Here is a 24,495-nt window from a genome sequence, read left to right on the forward strand (position 1 = left end):
TGTGAGAGTCTCAGGAGCTCCCGTGCGCCGCCGGAGGCTCGCTCCCGCGCGGTCACGGACCCCCCCGCGCGTGTGACCGGCGGACCCGATTGTCCGCCGGTCACTCGCCATCGTCGGTGGAGAGGGAGAAAGGCAGGCGGCTAATGTAAACAAGCCGCCTGTCATTCTCCCCTGTGTAGGAATAGTGATCATACGGTTCTACTATGAGGACCGTTGATCACTGTTCCTACACCTCAAGCCACAGCCAATCACAGTTAGAATCACGCCCCTAGGGACACACATATCCCCTCCCTCTCAAAAAAAGTTAACCCCTTCACTGCCAGTGTAATTTTACAGTAACAGTGCATATTTATAGCACTGATTACTGTAATAATGTCACTGGTGGTAACCCCAAAAGTGTCAAAAATGTCAGTCAAGGGTCCGATCTGTCCGCGGCAATGTCGCAGTACCGCAAAAAAAATCGCAGATCGCCGCCATTACACGTTAAAAAAAAAAACAACAAAAATCTTTCCCTTTGTTAGTAAACACGATAACTTTTGCGCAAACCATCAAAATACGCTTTTTGTGATTTTTTTTTACCAAACATATGTAGCATAAAACAAATTGGCCGAAAATGTTAAAAAAATTTGATTTGTAAATTTTTTTGGGGGAATTTCATATAAAAAAATGTGAAAAATATTGTTATTTTTGCAAAATTGACGCTCTTTTTTGTTTATAGCGCATGATCAAAAAATCGCACAGGTGATCAAATACCACCAAAAGAAAGCTCTGTTTATGGGAAAAAAAGGACGTCAAATTTGTTTAGGTACAGCGTTGCATGACCGCGCAATTGTCTGTTAAAGTCACGCAGTGCCGAATCGCAAAATAGGCCCTGGTCAGGAAGGGGGTAAAATCTTCTGGGGCTTAAGTGGTTAAACAGGGAGAGGAAACATGCGAAAAGACATAGAAGGGCATCCTTCACAATCCCAGTCTAAAAAACAGCTCTCCTGGGAATTTGCAGCCAACACATTGCGTGACTGCTGGTTCTCAATCTCAGGTGTCACTGACATCTCCCAAATAATGAACTTCCAATTATGTGATCAATATATCAACTATAAGGATCACATGTAGGCTGCAGGGTTCCTTAACCACTTTAACCCCCGGAGGATTTGGCTGCTCAATGACCAGGCCCTATTTTGCGATTCAGCACTGCATGACTTTAACGGAAAAATTGCACAGTCGTGCAACGCTGTACCCAAACGAAATTGACGTCCTTTTTTCCCACAAATAGAGCTTTCTTGTGGTGGTATTTGATCACCTCTGCAATTTTTATTTTCTGCAATATAAACAAAAAAAGATTGACAATTTAAAAAATAACAATATTTTTCACATTTTTTATATGAAATTCTCAAAAAAAATGTAAAAATCAAAATTTTTTTACATTTTAGGCCAATTTGTTTTCAGCTACATATTTTTGATAAAAAAAAAAAACAATAAGCGTATTTTGATTGGTTTGCGCAAAAGTTATTGCGTTTAATAACTACGGGAAATATTTATGTAATTTTTATAGTTTTTTTTTTTTACTAGTAAGTGAGGCGATCTGCGTTTTTTTTTTTTGCGGGACTGCGACATTGTGGCGGACAGATCGGACCCCTGACTGACATTTTTGACACTTTTGGGGGTACCAGTGACATTACTACAGTAATCAGTACTAAAAATATGCACTATTACTGTAAAAATTACACTGGCAGGAAGGGGTTAACTGTACTGGTGATCAAGGGGTTAAATGTGTCCCTAGGAGCGTGATTATAACTGTGGAGGAATGTGGCTTGTTATGTAATCACAGAGACATGCGATCCTATATAACAGGATCACATAGCCTCTGTGATCACTTCAGGGAGAATGACAGACGGCTGTGTTTACATCAGCCGTCTGTCCTTCTCTCTCTGCTGCGGGAGATCGCGAGTGTCCGGCGGCCATCGGAGCCGCCGGTCACACGCGATGGCTCCCCATCTAACGAGCGGGAGGCGGCGCATGCTCGCTTCCTAGAGTCTCCTGAGCGAGCAACGTAGGGCTACGTTGCTTTGCCCAGCAGCGGCAGAGTGCCGCAGTAAATGTACGGTGGGCGGGGCTGAAGTGGTTAACAAAATAAGTCTGCTACCTTTAGCTGAACACTGCCACCTTCAGGCTGCAGTGGGATCTGCAATGCCATCTATTTGAGAGTATAAAGCATTAAACACACAATCAGATTATCGGACGAATTTTCATCCATTAATTGTTGCATGCTAGTCTTATATCAAAAGTGAAGAGGTTACTTTCATACGAAAATTCTCGCACAACAGAATTCAACTTCAGAAGTGATGTAATGTGTTGAATTGTTTTGTGTTCTTTTATTTTCGAGCATGCGTAATCTTGCTCTTGCGATTTTTTTTTTGGACGAAAACTGTGCTAATTAAACGAAAGGCAGGCATTGTGTTCATGTATGATAAAAATTTTATAGCCTGCACATTCAGTTTTTGTCGTTTAAAAATTCGTAATCGGCTGTCGAAAGCAACATACTAATGATTCTAAAATCGTCAGATCGTTTGTCGGGCAAAATTTTACTTCCAATTTTCCTATTGTGTGTATGGGCCTTAACTGTCAGGAATAATTATATTAGTAAAATTTATAATAAATTAAATTTAAAATGAAAAATAAGGGGATAAAACACATTTTACTTTTTTTTTTACAAAGCAGATTTTTTAAAAAACAGTTTTTTAAATAAGCTTTATTTTTAAAAAAAAAATCTTTAAAAAAACTACAGGGAAACAGTAAAAAAACTTGAACACTTAGGGACTCTGCAGGACCTAAAAAAAAGGCAATAGAAACCACCCTCCCTATAGTCTGGTCTATAACAAGGTAACACAAAAACACATTTTATCATGGTGACATATTCAGCACCAAATGAACACAAAGGTATTTACATTGCATTTCAGTCTTCCCATCTTAGGACCCCTCTTTGTGGCAGTACTTATGTGGTCCACAGAAATGGGCTGCACCAAGACTAGTTGGCCTTTGTAAAGCTTCAAAACATTTTAGGTAGGGGTTTTCATCACTCCTGATGTGCTGTGGTTTTGGGATTTCCATATAGTCCCAGACTGTGCTTTCATAAAATCTGTATCGCTCCTCCATCATGCAGTTCATCAACTCTGAAAAACATGTGAACTACCACCCATATTCTAGAGCAACATTTTAGTCACACTGCAGGTGAGACAAATGAGGCAGCTCACGGTCTTTTCCTTTTTTTCAAGCGGCAAGTAGAATTTTTTGGCTCTCTTTACTCTAGTTAATGCCCAGTTCATAGCAACTAGTTCTTCTATGGGCGCATCCAGGACATTAAACTCCTCCTCCGAGTGAACAGCATTCCTGAGTCCTTCTGGAACATAGGAGCGCCTCTCCATAACTATTCCCATCTTCAAGCTCTTGACAAGATTACCTACACCTTCCATCACTGACAAACTTGCCACCGTGCCTTTCTTAGCTACTGCCGTGGCTCCCAATCCACCCTCTGCCTCTGAGGGGATTGGTTCCTGTGAGGAGACGATAAGTCTCTGGAACCCAGCCTTTGGCAATGGTTGGTTATGGCTTGGTTGGTTATGGCTTTGTACCAGCTTATGGCAAAGTAAAATTTTCTTTGGGCACTGGCCACTTGCTCACAGATGTGTGCTCTCCTATGCTCCACACAACAAAGTGGTCAGAAGATAGCTGATGTTGACTGAGGCTAGCAAGTAGACTATAGCAGGGAGACATATTATAGCCCTCTCAAGGGTTGTAGGGGGAACAGAGCACCAACACAAGAGTCTCCCTCTATTCAACAACATGGAGCTGTGCATTCTAGAGGTAACTCTTGTTGGTCCCTGCTGTCCTGTCTACACATTTTTTTTTCATTCTTGCATTCTTGTGGTAGGATGTGCTACAGCAAAAATGACATTTACAAAGCAAAGATCCTTCTTTTAACCACTTGACCGCCAGAAGATTTACCCCCCTTCATGACCAGGCCTTTTTTTTTAGAAAATGTCTTTATTAATTTAGGCCAATATATATTCTGCTACATATTTTTGGTAAAAAAAAAAAAAAAAAACCCAACAAGCATATAATGATTGGTCTACACAAAAGTTATAGTGTCTACAAACTATGGGATGTTTTTATTTATTTGTATTTATTTATTATTATTTTTACTAGTAATGGCAGTGATCAGCGACTTGGGAACCAGTGACACTAATAAAGTGATCAGTGCTAAAAATATGTACTGTCACTGTACAAGTGACACTGGCTGGGAAGGGGGTTAAACATCTAGGTCGATCAAAGGGTTACATTTTTGCCTAGCCAGTGTTTGTGTTTACTATGTGTGCTGCTTTTACTAGGGGAAGAAATGGATTTGAGTCCCTGCTTTGCAGAGACACAGGATCCATTCCTCCCCCCGTGTCAGAAGCAGGATCTGCCTTGTTTACAAATAGCTTACATACAATGTATACATTGTTTACACACGATCTGTAGGTGTCGGCAGACATCAAGGCCCTAAAGCCCCGTACACACGTACCGATGGTCGGCTTACAAATGTTCCTCTTTTCTCCCCGGGATGTCGGTGTCTGCTGAAAAGTGCAAAGACAGCACAAGGACAGCACAAGAATTTTGTCCGCCGACTGCAGAAGTGATGTCATGTAATGGTTAACTTTCCCTGTGTTTTCTATTTTCTGAGCATGCCCAGTCTTGCAAATCTGCGGTCTGTCGGCCGAATTGTGTACTGACAGGCGAACAATCGTCCGTTCTGGTGTCGGCATACAAATATTTTCATGTTTGCACGAAAGACTTTTGTCCGCGGATTGTGCGCAGACATCTGTCGGAGGCACCATACTAACACGCGTACAATCGGCAGATCCTTCGTCCACCGACGTTTGTATGCCGACGATCGGTACGTGTGTACGGGCCTTAAGACCTGAAGATTTGCTTCTGCTGTGAATTTTCACCAGACATGTCATTTAAATGAATTTAAACTTTTTTAACGTTCTCTTTAAGAATTAAAAAAAAAAAATCATTGCCCCCTGCCAACTTACCAAATATAATTTGTTTATTTATTTATTTATTTTTTCATTTGTACATGTTCTTCTGGACAGTGCCTTAAACCCCCCATGCAATTTTTTTTTTTTTTTTTTTACATCCCCTTGCCTATTAGTCCCGAAAGTTTGCATTTATATTTTGACAGGTTTGGCTCCTATTGAAATGGGGTTCAGATTTAGAACCCCAACCCATCTCAAGCTGAACCCAGGGCCGATTAGCATATCCATAATAATAATAATAAAAGAATAATAAAAAGATAAATATATGTATTGGTCCACAGATACATTTTTAAATTTAAATGATGTATTTAAATGTATATAAAATTGTTTAAAAAACGTAACATTTTTGTTATAACTAGAACCCTCTGAAAAGTGCTGTGTTAAAGCACTAGTAATGTGATCCCTGCCATAGAGCTGACATTGAGGCAACCAATGAGTGTCTGTACCTGAATTTTTGTCCTCCCATTTGGCAGAGAACCCATAGATTCTGCCTTGATGTGGTCGTATTAATGGACACTAGGAAAAGCCCATGTTCCACTTATTATAAACAAGTGTTTTTTTTTTTTGTTTTACAAGTTTAAAATACATTATAATTTTGTCCCTTTTAAAATAAATCTGTCATTTTCTTTATGCCATTTTGCATTCACAGTAGGTCCATTTTAGGCTTTGTTTTTGTCAAAAATTAACAGTCTTGATTATATGATTCCTTTCATACCATGAATAGACTGTTATAAAGCTCACAATTATGAAACTCTCTAAAAAGTTTAAAACACATGTCCAGGTACACCTTGAAGTGTACTATTCTGTTCTTGTAATCTCATTAGCTTTGATCAAAATTTAGCAATACATGCAAGACATGAAGACTAGAAAAGTACCATGTATTGTTAATAAATCAAGGCAAACATTCCACTTTCTAAAAAAGGCAGTAATGGGAGCAGAGTGACAGTGATTGAAAAGGCCATTCAGTTTCCCATAATATAAAAACCTAGACTTATAAATTGTAAAAAACCAGCATCGCCTTACAGGCATCCACTGTGCCGCATAACCTGGATTTATGCTTATTCCATAAATATGGATTAGAGATCAGACCAGCTACAAATCCATTATAGATAAGATCAGAGGGAGCAGAAGAGTGTAAGTGTTATGTAAGTTTGAGATTTAATGAAATAGGGCTTTAGAGATGTTGGCAGGTATGTAGGAAAACAAGGCTTGTTTATAATATTCAAGCAGAGGAGGCACAATAAAGCTATTAATTCAGACTATTCTCTCTTGAGTTGAACACCTGCTCTTCTAGTAGTTGATTCCATTAGAAAACAGGAGGGTTTGTTAATGCATTGTTCCTTCTTCAGAGTTGTTTTTTAATAAACTATGATCATTTTTTTTTTTTACTGGAAATAAATGTTTTTACATGAAGAGCTACAATGAAAATATTACATAGGTGAAGGTACAGCTGTATACTATGGAAATGATGATCCTGATTGGTAGAACGTATCTAAGAATGTTTTGATGATTGTAGTTGTAGTTTGTTTTGTGCTTCTAATAAGTGCATTTTTAATATGATATAACTTGCACAAGAATGCAAGAACGTTGCAAGCTTAGCGTATCTAACATCCCATTGTGTAAAACCCAGTTACAGATAAACTTGATCTGGCAAGGTTCTGGCTGATTTTCTTTTCAGCCTAGGACTAGAGGGGGGATGCTAAGGTGGGCCTCTATCCACATTCAAATACTAAGATAATGTCATCATGAACTCATAGACTATTTTCTTATAAAGCCTTTTAGAATTACCTAATTATTCTTCAATGGAAGGAATTGCCTTTTGTGCAAGGCAGTAAGGGTTCTACCACAAATCTATACTGGTTGGGTATCACTTATGAAAATTAGGGCACAAGAATATGTTTATTTTCAACCATCATTGTCAAGCTGATTTTACTGACTATTATTCAAGTAAAGATCAGAAAGCAGAAAAAATCAACACAACTACAACTCAAGAAAAAATCTGTCAAATAAACAATTAAAAAAAAAATGAACACAAAGACTTAGTGAGGGAGATCGCTATATGAACATTGAGCTACAGATGAAGCTGTGTGTCACAGCGAAACGCGTCTAGCGATAGGTAGAGCGAGTACCACGTGATCTCCGGCCGGAGGATTGTATGCTGCGGGAGCAGCACACCACCGAGCCGTCCTGTTTTATTCTCTGCATGTTACTGTGTGATGTTTGTGAGTATAAATCCCCGTTGTACACCCAATAAATGTGATGTTTAAACGAACTTCACTATGAATAGTTTCTTTCTCTGAGGACATGGGGAAGGAACCTTGATCTTCCAGCAACAGTCCTTTCCTGCTAAAGTGGAGACGCTGAGTGTAAAGTCTAATTGTTCATGCCTGCTTATATCTACTTAGTGGTAAGTAGACACCTGAAGGGGGAAACCCCATGTAAAGCACAGATCGAGCACTAAAGCACTTTATAAATATTGGGGAAGGACACACCACTCCGGAAGGATTTACTAATGGACTTTTATTTATTTTAAGCACAATATATTTATTTAATCCTATATATTTGGTTATAAGAAATATATGATTTTATAATTTTGTAATTTTATGATAATTATGAGTATGTGATCGGTAGTAGATTTCATTACTTGTATTTATCTATATTTACACACTTTTAAGCAGCGCTGCATTCACATTTCCACGCTATATGAACATTGCTTAGTTAGTACGGTGACCTCTCATTTTTTTTTTTCAGCCTTAGGTGTGTACCCAGCATTACTCTGGTTTTCAGGACTGTCAAGTGATACATGTTTTCCAGACCTGTGGGTAAGGGCACAGGTACTGTACATTTACATTGAATACATTCAATCATTTCATATAAAAACAAGTACCAATAGTAGGCCAATAGACTTTTTCATGAAAACTATAAAATATACAATGTTTGAGCTGAAAATTGTGTGTAATAACCTTCTAAGGTTTACTGTTGTTATAGTTTGTTTTAACAATGTAGCATACACAATGTATTACCTTGCAATGACAAACAGGACACAGCTCACTCCAAGGTAGGCAAGGAGGATGTACATCCAGATGTCAGGAGACAGAGGGTTCAAGAAGGAGAAGACACTTGGACTGGTACCATTAGCCTTTCTGTACAGGATGCTAATTCCAAGGTTCATGAATGGTTTGGAGAAATCAATGACCTTCTCTCGGACATGGGTGATGGTGAGAGGAGCAACTGCCAGGTCTGCTTTCTGAAACAGAAAAAAACAAAGGACTAAAAAAAATGCAAAACCTGTAGAATTTAACATCCTTGCAAAAAAAAAAAAAAAAACTCAACAGGCTGTGTAAAATTGTCAATGCTATCAAGTTTCTAAGCTTTTTTTCTGAATTCATCCAGTCTGATGATTTCTTAACGGAAAAATCTATACAGTATTTCCATAAATCTCTCCTGATATCTCATGTTGAACCTTCCCTTTACAAGATGCTGTACTAGAACTCATGTCCTCCACTATTTCCTAATAATTATAGATTTGTTTGATGAATATGATTTCTCGGTTTGAATCAAATGTATTGGTAATTTTCATAAGAGAGAGACATACCTATTAATAGCTATGTAAGTCCGAAACTGTTTTACACACCAATTTGTCCACATAAATGAGCGTGATTCATACCTTTCTTTTCAAAGGTCATTCACAGAAAAGACAAAATAATGGATAAATGTGTCACACAGAGATACATCATATTTATCCATATCCATACCTTTTCAAGGCATTTACAGTAATGTAAAGACAAGGCAAGTGCATTTGAAGCAGATAAGACCAGTTCAGAGCAAAGTGCCAGTTTGTGTTGAAAATCACTTCATCAAAACTGTGCTTTAGAAAGTAGGTTGCAGCTCTCATGGGGGGCTTGTAATGAAATCATGATGATTTTATATGTGGATCTAACATGAAAAATGTCTAAAGAGAGATCACCAATCCTTGTCTTGTGGTGTCATTAAACTTCAGGTCACATCACTGTGTCCTCATATCAGTTCCTCTGTGATCTAGTTTTAAAGTATTTTCTGCATGTTTCCTAAAAATAAAACTCTATAAAATCAAGGAAAAATGAACATGCTTATAAAATTGTGACACATTTACAGGGGCTCTAAATTTGTAATACAAGTTGCTTCATAAATAACAGCAATGTGCCAGTTCAGTAATTCCTACTTTTTGATGGAATTAACCTGATTTCAGTAAAAAAAGATGGTAGTGCTATCTTGGTCCTGGTGTTGACAGGTAAATAGTTACCACCCGGTCTAAGGAATTGGTAAGATGTTACTTTGGGCTTCTAACTTATTTGCAACACCGAAAATGAAAAGCACAGTTTTGATATAGCAATGCCTCATGTTGACCACATTGTAAAAAAAAAATCTATAGCATTGTTTTTTTTTTTTTCTATGTATCAAATCAGGTATGTTTAATGTTAAAATATTTCTGCATCAAAGTTAGGTGAGCAAAGCTGTACTTTTAAACTTCAGGTTTCAGAATGGATCAAGCTTGTAGAGACTATTACAATTTTGGAGATTAAATAAAATCTGAATTTAGGAATCTCCTAGAATACCACAACCATTATTATATTGCAGAATTCTATTACATTTTGCATCTAAAAGCTTCATGGTAGAGAAGTGAAGGAATATTTACTACCATAACTGTAACCCTGAGGACATAGAAAAAAACACTATCACCTATGTACAGTATATACTTTTTTACATTTTAAACAAAAGGGAAGGACTGATGGAACACTTGTATTTTAAAATGAATACTTTTTTAATACAAAATATGTTTTGTTTTTTCTTTTGTTGCTTTCTCATTTCTGTAAAATGAACAGGCAAACGGATCACAGACATGAATTTGTAAAAAAGATTTATATTATATCTGAAACACCTAAACCCAATGTGCTATTGTACATGTTCCTGTAATTTAACATAAAGTATTCCTTTCTCTAATATGTAATTCTTTTGAGTATATCATACCAGCTACATGTATGAACAGACATTGTTTGCATCCACAAACCTTTCATAAATAAAAAAACATGTAAAATAAACATTAATGCAAAATGTTCGGGTAAAAAAAAAAAATAAGGAAGATTTTACATTTCATGAAAAAAACTTCCTATAATTTCCTGTCTACTAAACTAATATCTCAAGTATTAACTTCTATTAACATTCCCAAAGTATCCTCTCTGAACTTTACAACCCCTTCCTACTTATGTAATAGAGATGAGAAGGATTTTGTAGTCCATTACAGATGAGCAGACTGGGGTGACATACAGAATGGTAAGTGAACAATATCACTATATAAAAGTACCACCAGCAGTGTCCATGTATGCAGCCCACCAGCAGTGTCCATAATGCAGCCCACCAGCAGTGTCCATAATGCAGCCCACCAGCAGTGTCCATAATGCAGCCCACCAGCAGTGTCCATGCAGCCTCGCAAGCGCAATGTCCAAATATGCAGCCTCGCAAGCACCATTGGAACTGACCATATTTGTTTTAAAAAAGGCCGGGAAGGAGCACCGAGAGCAGAAGGGACGGGCAGGGCCGAGGAGAAGGAAGGACTAGCTGTCTGTCATAAGAGCAGAAGGGGGCGGGCCGGGCCGAGGAGAAGGAAGAACGAGCGAGCGCAGTCATCGGAAGTCCCGCCTCCTCTGCCGAGACATGTGACGTCTGTCATAGGCGGGACTTCCGATGACTGCGCTCGCTCGTTCTCCCTTCTCCTCGGCCCAGCCTGCCCTTTCTGCTCTCGGCAATGCTTCCTGGCCGTTTTTTTTTTTTTAAGATCGGCGTATAACACGCACTGCTGCTTTTTCCTCCATTTTTAGGAGGAAAAAGTGCGTGTTATACGCCGATAAATACGGTATACGTGTTACTGGTGCCAGGTGAAAATAAAGGAAGAAAATGTTAATAAAAAAAAAAAAAACTAAAAGTAATACAGCCACCACATCAAAGAAATAGTGAACTGCAATATATTGCATTTTTGTTTTTAGGTCTTGATACACTTTATTTTGTTGGTTAAGTATGTGGAAGCATACCCAGTGGATAAAGAAATTCAGTCACCTTTATAACCATGCTGGGAGCTTAAATCCCAAATTGGGGCTGCTTTTAAATGTACCTACACAGTGAGTTATTTTCCTGCACTGCAAGGATAAATAATTGTTTGGATTGGAAGGAAAGGAATAGGTAGAAAAACTTACCTAATTTCTCACTTCTGGGGGGCGTGGCTTCTGCATGGCGGCGAGCAGACGTGCTTGATCTGAGCTCCGGCGGCATCTCGGCAAGATAACCCCTGGCAATGCCTTCTAAAGCCCCAAACCTCAGATCTATGTCGGGCAAACGCTCCAGGAAGGGTTCGTCCTCCAAACAATCCAGCTCCGGGTCCATTAAAAAGTTCCTGTACGCGGGAAGCTCGAGTGCTCACGCACGAGGGAGCAGGGCCGCAGCCTCGGAGTCGGGTAAGGCGTCCTCCGCACACTCCGCTTCGCCGCGGGAACACTCACCTGCCTCCTCCTTCTTCTCCGACACGGTGGACGAGCCTCACTCCCCTGATGCCTCGGGTATGTCCTCCCTGCTGCACGGCCTGAAACAGGAGATCGGTGGCATGTTCCGTAACCTGGAACGCTCCCTCAAGAAGGACATTGCAGCGGTCCGTTCGGACATGTCTCACCTTCTCACCAGAGTAGAGGACACGGAGCGTCGGCAGGATGCCCAGGAAGGCTCCATCAAAGAACTTCAGGATAAAGTTACACAACTGGCGATCGCCCATCGAGCTGCTCTATACAAGATGGAAGACCTTGAGAACCGCAATAGGCGGAATAACATCCGCATCCGCGGGCTTCCCGAGGCTACGAGGGATGAGGACCTCGAGGCCTCAGTGAGGGGCATCTTTAACTCTGTTCTGGTTAAGCCTCCTACTGATCCACTGCGCTTTGATCGTACCCACAGAACCCTCAGACCCCGCAACCTATCTACTGACCTACCCAGGGACGTCCTCTGCCGCCTCCATTACTACGAGGACAAGAATGCCATCATGTCCAAGCTGCGGGGTACGCAGGTCATAGACTTTGATGGGGCTTCTCTAAATCTGTTCCCTGACCTCTCCAAGGAAACTCTTGAACGCAGACGAGCTCTGAAGCCCTTGTTGGAGCAACTCAAGGCGGATGGAGCCACTTATCACTGGGGATTCCCTGCTTGCCTCATTGCCACCAAAAACGGGCGTTCTTCCACCCTGCGCTTTCCAGAGGATCTCCCGGCCTTCCTTAAGGATATGGGCCTCCCTCCAGTCGACTTGCCAGACTGGCACGATTGCATCCCTGTATTTTCTTGTAAAGTGGACACATCCTGGCGCAAGACACCATCCAAGAAGATGCGCACCTCGGCTCCTACATCTGCCCGCAAGTCGGGCTCCATTGCCGTACACCCTCATCCTCCTGAGTGATTCCTGGTTGCTACTGTATCTGCTGCACTCGATGTGATGTCTGCTCTTCTTTTTGGGTTTTTTTTTAATTTTTTGGTTTCCTGGCTCACCCTCTGTGTTCTTTTGAGGGCTTGGGCTCCTTTGTACCAGCACCAGATTGTTCTCCTACCTGAAACGTTATTGTTTTTTATGTACCTTTTTCATTTTTGTTATTTTTTTGTCCGCTTGCCTTTTTGATTCGGTGCTATCCCCTTTTGCCAGGGGGAGGTTTCTTTGACTTTCCATTTGAGTTTATTGTTTTTATTGCCTCAACTTGTCGGGATGCTGCCTCCAGCTCCCTTCTATGTGGGTCTGCGGGATGTTTTTCCACCCGCTTGCCATGTACCCCTTTCTCCTCCAGGGTATGGGGGCGCCGGGGGTCGGGTCCTTGTCGCGCGGGGGGTTCCCTCTCGCGTGGCGTCCCGGCTCTTGTTGCCCTTCTCCCCTCCGGGACCACTGCAGCTTGCTGCGTGACTGTGATGTATGTCCCATTGGATATTTGTTTGGTGATTTCTCTCTGTTTCTTCTTCTTTTTTCCCTATTCTCACCCTGTGCTTTTTCTTTCTTCTCCCCTCCCTTTCCTGTTCCCCCTGTTCTTTTCTTTCCCCTTTGTAGACCCGGGCATACGTTTAGCATGTGTGGGGTGTTCACTGGTACTCCATGGCGACAATAAAAGTCTTATCGTACAACGTTAGAGGCCTGAACACTGCTCTCAAACGACACCAATTGTATCGGGAGCTTCAGCGTGAACTTTGCTCAGTTGCTTTTCTGCAAGAGACCTATCTCTCTCACTCCATGCATGTGAAGCTGTTCTCCCCGAGCTACCCTAATTGGTTCTATAGCCTCTCGCCTTCTAATAAGACTAAGGGGGTCGCCATTGGGTTCCATAGGGACACCCCCTTTCGACTGGATAAAATGTTTGCTGATGCTGATGGTCGTTTTCTTTTTTTGAGGGGGTCCATAGGTAACACCCGTTGCACACTTGCCAATATATATGCCCCTAACCAGGCTCAACCCGCTTTCCTATGTAAAACTTTATCTGAGCTGGCGGACTTCGCTGAATGCCTGCTTATAGTTGCGGGCGACTTCAACATGGTTTTGGATCCTCTCCTTGACACCTCTAAGGGTAGGTCTAACATTCCTTTCAAGCAGATAGCCCGTCTTAAAAAGCGATTGCTCACGCTCCAACTGATTGATGTCTGGCGCATCTTAAATCCTAAGGTCGCTGATTTCTCTCATTTTTCTAAAGCACATGACTGTTATTCTAGGATTGACAACATATTCATAGACCATTATCACTTGCCCTTTTTGAAGTCTGCATCTATTGGCTGCTCCACCTTGTCAGATCATGCGCCAGTTATGGCCACTCTGCTCCTTCCGTCTTTGCCCACCCGCTCCACTAGTTGGAAGCTTAATGACTCACTTCTTGCTAATCCCTCAGATGTGGCCTATTTATCGTCCGCTTTGTCGCAGTATTTCAGCGATAATACATATGATGATGCTCCCCCCTCTTTGATATGGGAGGCGCACAAGGCCACCATGAGAGGCAAACTGATTGAGCTGGGGACGCGGAGGAAGAGGGAGCAGGGTCAATTGATTGCGGAGCAGCTCGCAAGGGTCGCAGACTTGGAAAAGTCTCATAAGCTGTCATATATTTCCCATTTGCAGGCTCTGACAGAGGCTAGGGAGACTTTACGCTCCTTGCTTGACAAGGCCACTAAACGCCAGTTTCACTTAATTGCTCATAAGCGATATGAGTGGGGTGACAAGCCTGGTAGGCTCCTTGCCAGGTCACTTCGTGAGCAGAAAGCGGCTGCCTTTATACAGAAAGTGAAGCCTCCCAACGGCCCTATGGTTCACTCAACCCCTGCTATTGCTCAGGCTTTCAGGGATTTTTACAGCAAGCTCTACCACGTTGAGGGCGACCTTATCCATCTCCCCCCTTCTGAGAAGCGGAAGCGAATCTGGGCGTACCTAAAACAGGCTAATCTCCCGAAACTGTCTAAACGTTCTTTAAAAAGTTGGAGGCCAATTTCTCAGTAGAAGAATTCCAACTAGCTTTGAAATCTACACCAGTGGGTAAGGCACCGGGCCCGAATGGGTTCACAGTGGCTTACTATAAAAAGTTTGCAGATGTGTTACTGCCCTATCTCACTTCGTATGCCAACTCGATTTACAAATCTGTAGGCTTCCGCCCAGAGTCGCTCTCCGCTCACATTTCTGTTCTACCCAAGCCTGGCAAGGACCCGACAGACTGCGGTAGTTACCACCCCATTTCCCTTTTGAACGTAGACCTTAAGTTGTACTCCAAAGTGCTTGCTAATAGGCTTTTGCCACTCATCCCCTCATGGATCTCTGCAGACCAAACAGGGTTTATCCCCGGGAGAGAGGCTCGGGATAATTCACTCCGCGCCCTCTCCCTACTTCACTATGTTCGCAGTCAATCCCAGCCCACCCTATTCTTATCCACGGATGCTGAAAAAGCGTTTGACCGGGTGGACTGGGATTATTTGTTGACCACGCTGCGCTTTTTCGGCCTAGGCCCACGGGCTCTACACCGTATTGCGGCATTGTATGCCCAGCTGACAGCTCAGGTTCGTGTCAATGGCCTGTTGAGTACCCCTTTTCCACTACATAATGGCACTAGGCAGGGGTGCCCGTTGTCTCCCCTGCTCTTTGCTATATCCCTTGAACCCTTCTTGTCCACTGTTAGGCAATCAAATGATATCCATGGTGTCAAGGTTGGACAGACGGTGCACAAATACGCCGCCTACGCGGACGATATCCTTTTTTTCGTCCAGCAACCGCGTGTTTCGTTGCCGGTTCTGTTGCGGGCCTTCGCCGATTTCTGCCAGCTCTCCATTTTTAAAATTAATATGTCCAAATCCGAAATTCTGAACATAAATCTCCCACGCACTTTAGTTGACTCCCTTTCGCCGCACTTTCCCTTCCAGTGGTGCCCGGTTAAACTGAAATATCTCGGCATTTATTTAACTTCTCATTTAAATTCCCTATTTCAACATAATTACATTCCCTTGCTGAACGATATTAAGTCCAATCTGAGGAGATGGTCCTCCCTACATCATTCTTGGCTGGGGCGGATCAATATCGTGAAGATGAATGTACTACCCCGAATTCTCTTCTTCTTCCAAATGTTGCCGCTGGGTGTGCCTGTGGGCCTCTTCACGTTACTACAGTCTCTCATTATGAAATATGTTTGGCAGGGTAGGCGTCCCAGGATTGCTAGGGCAACGCTATATCGTCCAAAGCGTTCTGGGGGGCTTGCACTCCCTAGCATACGTGACTATTTCCGGGCGGTCTCGCTCACCCGCGTGTCCGATTGGAGGTATTCACTTCATTCCAAACTGTGGGTTCAGTTAGAGTATGACATGTGTGATGCTAACCTTTCTGTAACTCCCTGGATCCCTAGGTCTACCCGCGCCCTCTCTCCCACCGCTTCCCCATTAACTTTAGCCACTTTGTCAGTATGGGACAGCCTCCATAGGAAGTTCTCCTGGGCCCACAATTCCCCCCTCTTGGATCATGCCTACTTCACCCCTGGTCTCCTAGATGCTGGTTTTAAAATGTGGTCCCCGCAGGCTCCGTTATTGCTCCATCATGTGCTTCACTCCAATACTTTGAAACCCTTACACCAGATCCTGGGCCCTAGAAACGCTACGCACATGGACAGGTGGAGACATAGACAATTGGGTACATTCCTTAACTCCCTGCCACGCCCCTTGAGGGACTCAACTGACCATACCCCTATTGAGGCCATCTTTCACTCCCGGGACGCCCCTCTCCACTCTACGTCCCAGTTCTACCAGGCCCTCCTATCCCTGCAATGCCCTCACTACCCAGATTTCGTCCATCAGTGGGAACGGGACCTTGACTCCCGGATATCAGACGCTAAGAAGGACAAGGTACTTGCCTTAACTCATATCTCCTCTATCTCGTCCAAAGTGGCTGAATCCAATTATAAGTTGCTCGCTAGGTGGTACTACACCCCCAGGAAACTGCATCGTATTTCTCCGGCCATCTCCCCGTTATGTTGGAGGAGCTGCGGAGAAATTGCTTCACATGCGCACATCTGGTGGTACTGCCCTGCTATCCGGCCTTATTGGTTGGAAATACTACAACTAATTCAGGATATTACGGAGGTAAAACTTCCGGTTGACCCATGGGTGGTCTTGTTACATGGCACTACCTTGCCTCTTTCCAAATATAAACGCTCAGTCATACCCCACATGCTAAATGCTGCTAAAGCCTTGGTACCTGTTCACTGGGGCTCTTCCACCATCCCCACAATACGGCAATGGTTGTTAAAGGTGGAAGCAACGTGTCAGCTAGAGGAACTCACCTTTATTTCTCGAGATAAATTGGACCGCTTACACTCGACCTGGTACTCCTGGTCGACTTTCAAAACCACCCCGACCTATGTTTCTCTAATCACTGATGGTGCTTCTGACGCCGCTACACCCGATTAATATGTGCATGTACTTGTTGTAACTTTGACAGCCCGAGGTCTACCCATCCCTCCCTCTCCCCCCCCTTTTTTTTCTTTTTCTTTCTTTCTCTGTCTTTCCTCCGACATGGCTTTAGTTTTCATGCTCGTGTTATTAAAGGAATGATTACTTGTCTTGAACCAATGCTCTGCAGGCTGTGATTTATGCATTTATGTTCTACTGCATTTCTCGAATGCTGCATGACAAATGCTGACCCTTTGTATTTGTGTTGTGTTGCCTTTATAGTTTCTATTCGATATGTTGTGTCGGACTGTGTTGTACCTATTTGTTACTTTTTTCAATAAAAATATATTAAACAAAAAAAAAAAAATGTCTCACTTCTGTAGGCTTCCTTCTTTTTGTGCAACCATTGCTCTGAAGCCACTTCACTTTGCGGCATAGCTGGTTGCAACACTCTGATTTTATCACATACAATGCAGGACCAGCAGTCCTGCATTGTATGGTAGGACGACAAGGGCCTGCTCACAACCTGGAGCATCGGACAGAGGAAGAGCACACCTGCTGCCCGAGGAGCAAAGAATAAGGTAAGTACTTTTCTTATTCTTCCACCCCTAGCCAAGCATTTATCCCATACAGTAGGACCCCACTGCATAAGTACATTCAAAACCAGATAACAGTTAGGCTTTAAATGTAGGCCTCCAACAAATATATACAGCATATCGTACAAGGTCCTTAACTATTTCATTGTAAAATGGAGAATGAAGGGAAACAGTATTTTCTGTGTCAACATTTTTTTTTAATTATTTTTATTTTAATGGGCTGCCTTGTGAACAGGTAAAAGATTCTGAAGACCACTTTACTAGTTTATCAGCGTAGGGTCTTGCAACTTATCTGCCCCTTTTCAGATAAACCCCACACATTCTCATACTTCCTTCCTTTGGGAAACCAAATGTGTAGAACCCTATGTTTTTCAGATTTAACCTTATCGACAAGAAAACCTGTGCTGTTATTTTAAGCTATTTAGGAAGGGGGGAAGGGGAGTGAGGGAGGTGTTAAGTTCAAGAAGTATTAGGTTCTGGATTAGCCAAATTGCAAATAAAGCAGATTTTAGGATGTTCTCTCATCTCTATTCACTATTTTTTTTAACTCTTGTTAACTTGTTTGCAATTTCTTTAGAAAAGACAGACAATAGTATAGGATATGTAGTGGTACATTTGAAGAAAGAATGCATTTGGGAAACATTTTCATTTAACCCAAAGACTGGTCCATCTGGTCCATCAAAACACATTATTATTGTACAGAGGGGATGGTTGTGGGAGGAAGGATAGAGACATTAAAACAGTTTATAGCTGAATATGGAGGAAGTTGAGCTATTAATTAAATGTACTGATGGGTTTTAAATTAGAGCGATGTGATGTTTATCTGGCATTTTGACTTTGCTGCATTTGCCAAACAAAATAAGTAATTACCCTGGCAACTGCCGTATTATCCTGGATGCAGTATCACAATGAAATATAGCATGCTACTACAATCAGATGCATGCAAACACATTAATTGTTATGTGACCTAAATCTGAGATGTTCTGCTTTCATTACATTTAAATTCCTTATTGGGAACATTTGTTTTACTGCTTGTTTTAAGTTTTGTGTCTTCTCAGTTAAAAGCTATTTTGTCTATTTTGTTCAGATTTGCTTGGCATTAGTGTGTTGCCTTAGGACAATTAAGTTAACACACACAAGGGAGAGTTTGGAATGATTCATTTTCCTTGAGTAGACCTGCATTTTGAAAGGAATTCAGAAATATTTTCAATCGACATAGTAATATACAAAAGCAATATGGCCAAATGTGAAAAAATAGCCTGGAATGAATTGAGTAGTCTCTCTACATCTTCTTAATGTTGCTATTATTATAAATGCTATCAAGGACAAAGGAATATAGTCCTAGAGTATCCATTCAAATAACAAAAAAAGAATAGAAAAAATCCAGGCTTCATACTTACAGTATTTTCTGATTTAAGTGAAAGAATAGAATGCATAATAAAAGATATGATGACGATGTGTTGTATGAATGTGTATATATGAATGTGTTAATTCTCCACGTGCCACATTAACTACTGAGTATGTAGGCATTCTTTTAAACTGTCAATTTCTAAACTTGGAAAGAAAACAGATGTGTTTTTGATACTTGGGAAAAACTGAGACAGGAGGGGAGCATAGTTTTGCAGCGAAAAGGAATGAGGTGAATTTCCTTTTCTCTGACTCTTAGCAACTTATCTTCTACTTCCAGGGCTGCTGAAAGAAATCACGGGGCCCCGTACAGACTACCAGACAGGCCCCCCCCCCCAAGAAAATATTACATATATATTTATCTAAAATTACTGTACAACAAAATCACAATTAGCAGACACAAATACAACATAACTCACATAATTCCTGCTAAATCTAAAGGAAAAAAACTGAATTAATAATTAAAAATGAAGATGAGATGAAAAAAATGTACAGGCTGGGCAGTTGGAGCTCTGGGAGAGACAGAGGGAGATAAACAAAGTTACAGATAAACTAAGGAGCAGAGCTAACATTAGAGCCAGTGCTGGGAGGGGGCTCACAGGGAGGGGGATTAGTGAGGGACAACTGTCTCTTTCTCAGCAGATAAAACAGAGATCAGCTTTCAGGTGCTGGAGGAAGATTTCTGTATTTGTTGTCCATCACTAATCCCCCTCCCTGTGTGGGCACCCCTGTGTGCTCGGGCCCTCTACAAGAGGACTGGTGGCCCCCCTATCAGCTGCCCTGACTACTTCAATGCCTAACTCAATGCTCTGAGTGCCTAAGCATATAAAAGAAGAAGGAACTGAACAAGGTCTCTGATCTGTAGATTCTTAACCATCAGACCAACTATTTCCCCAGCTGCATTGGATTCAAACATGGTGCCCTAACCCACCAATGCCTCCTCTACACCCTAAGGCACAGCCCAGGATTCTGCAGAGGCCCCTTTGTCATTAACATAGTCCTGCCTCCGTAAACGTCATGCCACTATTGTGGAGGCTACAGCCTCTATCCCCAGAACAAATTTCCAGTGCTTCCACTATTCCTTTAAATGTTCACTTTTGAGGCATTGCCTACACACTCCCAATGATAGAAAAACAGGCTTTGTCCTGTATGGAAATCCAGAGGAAGGGGAGCATTGTGTTAGAACCATTAGTGATCCATCCCAAAAAGGTCCTAGATGAACACAGACTCTAATATTGTTGCTCTAATTGAAAATAGACAATTTAGAGAAGCTTAGAGATGCCAATTTATGATTATGAACCTGAAGAATTAGGCAGTGGTAACCGTCAAGCCTTTGTCATAGGGTTTTTGTTCAAACAGCACTTCTTCCACACTCACCAAAAGGACTATTTTAGCTGTGTTTTACTCTTTTTTGTCTTTGTACTACCCATGAGTCACTCAGAGGAAGAAGGAGCATCTAGAAACCCAGCTACCATTTCTGAGCTCATATGGAGGGAAACAAATGTCTTTCATCTTAATGGCAGCATTTTTGGCAATCTAAGATTTTGACTTCATTCCACATACAACTACCATATCTACAAGCAACTGTCAGACACTGTTTTATGGCTGTATGTGTTCTGACTGTCTGATTTCTCTTTCCGTTGCACCATTTTCACTCCTACCATACTCTTTTCAGTAAAGTCTCAAGATTTGTTCACACGGTCTAATTTACTCTAGGATAGAGGAGTTTAGCTGTGCATCAAGCTGCACACAGGCCACATGGCAATGCTTAGTAAGGACAGAAAAGTGAAGAAGTGGCTACTGAGCAAGTGGAACACTGACTACAAAGAAAGGTTGTACCCTATCAGGTTGGCTACTAGAACCTGCTACTGATGGGTTGCTGTGAAAACTCATATAAACAATATTAAACTACAGATTGATTTTGGAGTCCTCATACTATATTATTTTTTTTAAGCCCTGGTGAAGGGGAAGGAGACACAGCCCTCAAACATGTTGGAAAACATTTTATTATTGGAATGAATTTGTGTTTAGAATTGAATTATGTGGTGTGGCATTTCAGTTCCTATTTACTCATGCTTACCACAACCCAAGGTGATTGTGGTAGCCCTACCTTGTGTAAAAGCTTCCAGACTAATATTAATATTCTCTTCATTTACACATTTACCACAATAATTGATGATAACGATAAAAATGGCATACATAACTCATACAAAGAAGAGTTTAAGTGGCTCCTCTCTATTTTCCCAAGATGCTACTCCATCAACACACCCACCAGCATGTGGCAATATAGCAATCGTTATACAGTAAAGCACCTCCACAAAGACAACATAGATTTGAGTATCTTCAAACAAGACAAGATCCAAGATCTTTGGTTTCTCCAGACCATTATTTGCAAGCAATGCACTTGCCATTACTCACATAAAAGGTCAAGCAGCCTTTGCTGAGCAAGAAATGTAACATAAGTAAGAGAAGGCACAATTATAGGCTGGGAGAGTATAACATAAGGCTGAACAGGTACAGCAAGAGATGTCATTAAAAATAAAGATGAAAAAGAGAAAGCACACTTTAGAGGTTGATATGCACACTAAGAAAGTACAGCATAAATCATCCTTGGTAAAAATGCAGAAATTGTTATTACAAGCTGAGAAAATATTGTAAGTCCTGGGGCTTCAATGGAAATGAAAAAAGTATTTCTAGAAGCTTTCCTAGAGAGACTTGCATGGAGAAGGAAGCAACAGCCACTGTAGCTGAGGCAGAAGCCCTATAACAGCTGTTTAAACTTAACTGCAAATGCAGTATATGCAGCAAGGTTTCTTGTCCAAAACTTGAACCCAAGGATTCTTTGCAATGCACTTCAGTGTAGGTCTTTTAACACTCCAAGCCAAGTAGCAACACTCACCTATAGAGATAAGAAAAGAGGACACTGAGGACACAAACCAAAGATGGTTCACAGTACCACTGCAAGTCAGTGACAAGCCTCAAGTCTGCAAACTAAAGAACTCAAAACAAGCTCATGCCAATCACATTATCTCCCAGAGTAACCAAGTCTGCAAATGATCCTACCGGCTTTCAGCTTTCACGCCAGAGTGGTACAACAAAAGCTGGCTTAAAACAGAGACTATTAAAAGGTGAGATTATACAACTCTTTTCCACTATAGCCATAAACATCCAGCTGGTAGAAAAGTCAATTGTAGTTTGGTTAGTATTTCTAGTTTTTTTGCACAATCCAAGTTAGTCACCAAAGCATTGGAAAAGTTGAATGGTCTTTCTAAAGGCCTGGCAATCCTCCTTCAAAATGCTGTTCGGGGCTTAGAATTGTCATGCAGTAAACAGAGTGACCTATTAATTAAAATGCTTGGAAATGAATCAGCTGAGTATGCCAAACAAATCAGGATGATAAACATAAACTAATAACAGACTCTCTTTAAAATTATCTAAAATGGATTGATGATTGTTATGAAGCAGAAAAGAAAGTGCACTATTCCAAAGGATTAGTACTTTCCTAAAACATCTAGCAAAGCTTACCAATAAAGCAGATTAAATGCCTTATTAATGAAACTTCAGGTAGTCAAACATGAAGGGGACTTACAAAAGTTACTCTATAAATTGAAAAAGCCATGGATCACAAATGGCTCAAGATTTTCAAGATTTAAAATACAGTAAATGTTTTATTTACCTTTTTTCTGTTTCTGTGGACTTTGTATGCCAGCAAACTAAAACAAAAAATTATCCTAGTTTTGATCCCCTCCTAAAATGAAAGCTTTCAAAAGTAAATTCATAGACGAACGCAAAGCCTTTCTGGAGGAAAACAAAATCTGCTACAAGTGCTGTTTATTGACATTTCACTTCACCAAGGACTGTAAGGTTTTTGTAAAATGCACAGAATGTGATGTCTCAGATCAAAATACAACTTTATAACTTGGACCGGCCCCATCAACTTTACAACACACTCACAGTAAGTAATGCTTGGAGGAAAAGCATGATACTACAACTTCACCAGATGTCACTTTGCAAAGCACTGAAATCTGCAAAGCAGCCATAGAGGGAGGGTCTTGATCCAAAATCTGTCTAATTAGAGTAAAATCCAGCAAGCCAGAAAGGACAAAGCCAATACATTTTATGCAATTCTTGGTCTCCAAAGTAACACGTCTTTAGCCAGCTTAACTGTTTGTGATTATATTTGTCATATTTGCCATTAAGGGCCCTAGCACTCCCTACTTCTTAAAAAAAATGTGTGTAGAAGTTGCAGAGATGGCAGGCAAGAGAGCATCTGGCTTTCAAGTTGGGTCCATAGATGAACAAACATGCCATAATTCATAGAGTTGAAATCTCTACACCAGATTTAGCTTGGGCTCAAATATTTTTCTCGTGGCACTTTACCTTCTTCTTACCAGTCAACAAAGTGAGAGTGCGATCAAGGCCCCCTAGGATGGGTAATTATAAGAAATATTTGTCTAGAAAGTATGCACAAACTAAATCTCTGTTAACATCATGCTTTTAAGTACATTAGAGGATGGACACCCTTTTCTTTTTCAGCTATATTACATTTCCTCATAAATTACACACACTATCCATTCCCTTTGTCTCTTCATAGTCCCCTCTCACAATCTTTCAAAGTATGACAATCAGATAGCAATGTCTATTTAGGACAAACTCCTCTTAGAAATAATGAAGCAGGTTTAGGCACTGGCAAATATCTATTTTCTTTGTCATCCATCAAAGGCAACACAAATTCAAATACAGTCATACTAAGAATGAAAAAAAAAAACCTATAACCCAAGGCCCTTGGTTACAAACCAAAGTATAAAATGATTGCATATCACATCCAATTGTATACAACATTGTATATACTATATTTAATAATTAACTGTGTGCTTAACATAAGAAAGCTGTCACTTGCTATGTGCCCTTGTTGCCACTTGAAGCTGGGCTGCAAATATGAAGGACATTCTGTGACAGAGGAGGGCAAACAAGTGTGCACAAATATGTACACACTGCAGGGATACCATAGTGCTAGGGTCCCTAATGAGTTGGCAGTAGTGATGGGCCGAACCCCCCCCCCCCCCTGTTCGGCTTGCACCAGAACTCCCGAACATAGAAAAAGTTTGGACCTGAGCCACAAGCCCTATTAAAGTCTATGTGAGCAAACTAGAAAAATCAAAAGTCCCCATTTTGAAGGCTTGTTTGCAAGTTATTGGCAATAAAAAGGGTATGGGGGTTCAGGTACTGCCCTGGAGGACATATATCAATGCAAAAATGTTTTTTTTTTTTAAAAAGATTGTTTTTAAATGAGCAGTGATTTTATTGATGCCTAAAGTGAAACAATACAAATTAAAAATGTCTTTAAATATAGTCTGTCTGTGAAGTGACGCATCTGTACCATGTATAGAACCTGCTGCAGCAAAACTGACATTTATAAAGAAAAAAATTACATTTAAATTAATTTTCCCTGCAAGCTTTCT

The 24,495-nt window shown here is 41.1% G+C and overlaps 1 protein-coding gene across 1 annotated transcript in view; it reads right to left on the reverse strand.

Moving 5' to 3' along the window:
• GRIK3 (glutamate ionotropic receptor kainate type subunit 3) overlaps positions 1–24,495 on the reverse strand; it is an 813,353-nt gene that overhangs the window by 125,304 nt on the left and 663,554 nt on the right. The window contains exon 11 of the mRNA XM_082244657.1: positions 8,099–8,322. Coding sequence (XP_082100783.1) covers positions 8,099–8,322 — 224 coding nt within the window. The remainder of the gene's footprint in view (positions 1–8,098; positions 8,323–24,495) is intronic.

The sequence above is a fragment of the Pelophylax lessonae genome, assembly GCF_965119305.1.
Source record: "Pelophylax lessonae genome assembly, chromosome: 2".
Classification (NCBI taxonomy): domain Eukaryota; kingdom Metazoa; phylum Chordata; class Amphibia; order Anura; family Ranidae; genus Pelophylax; species Pelophylax lessonae.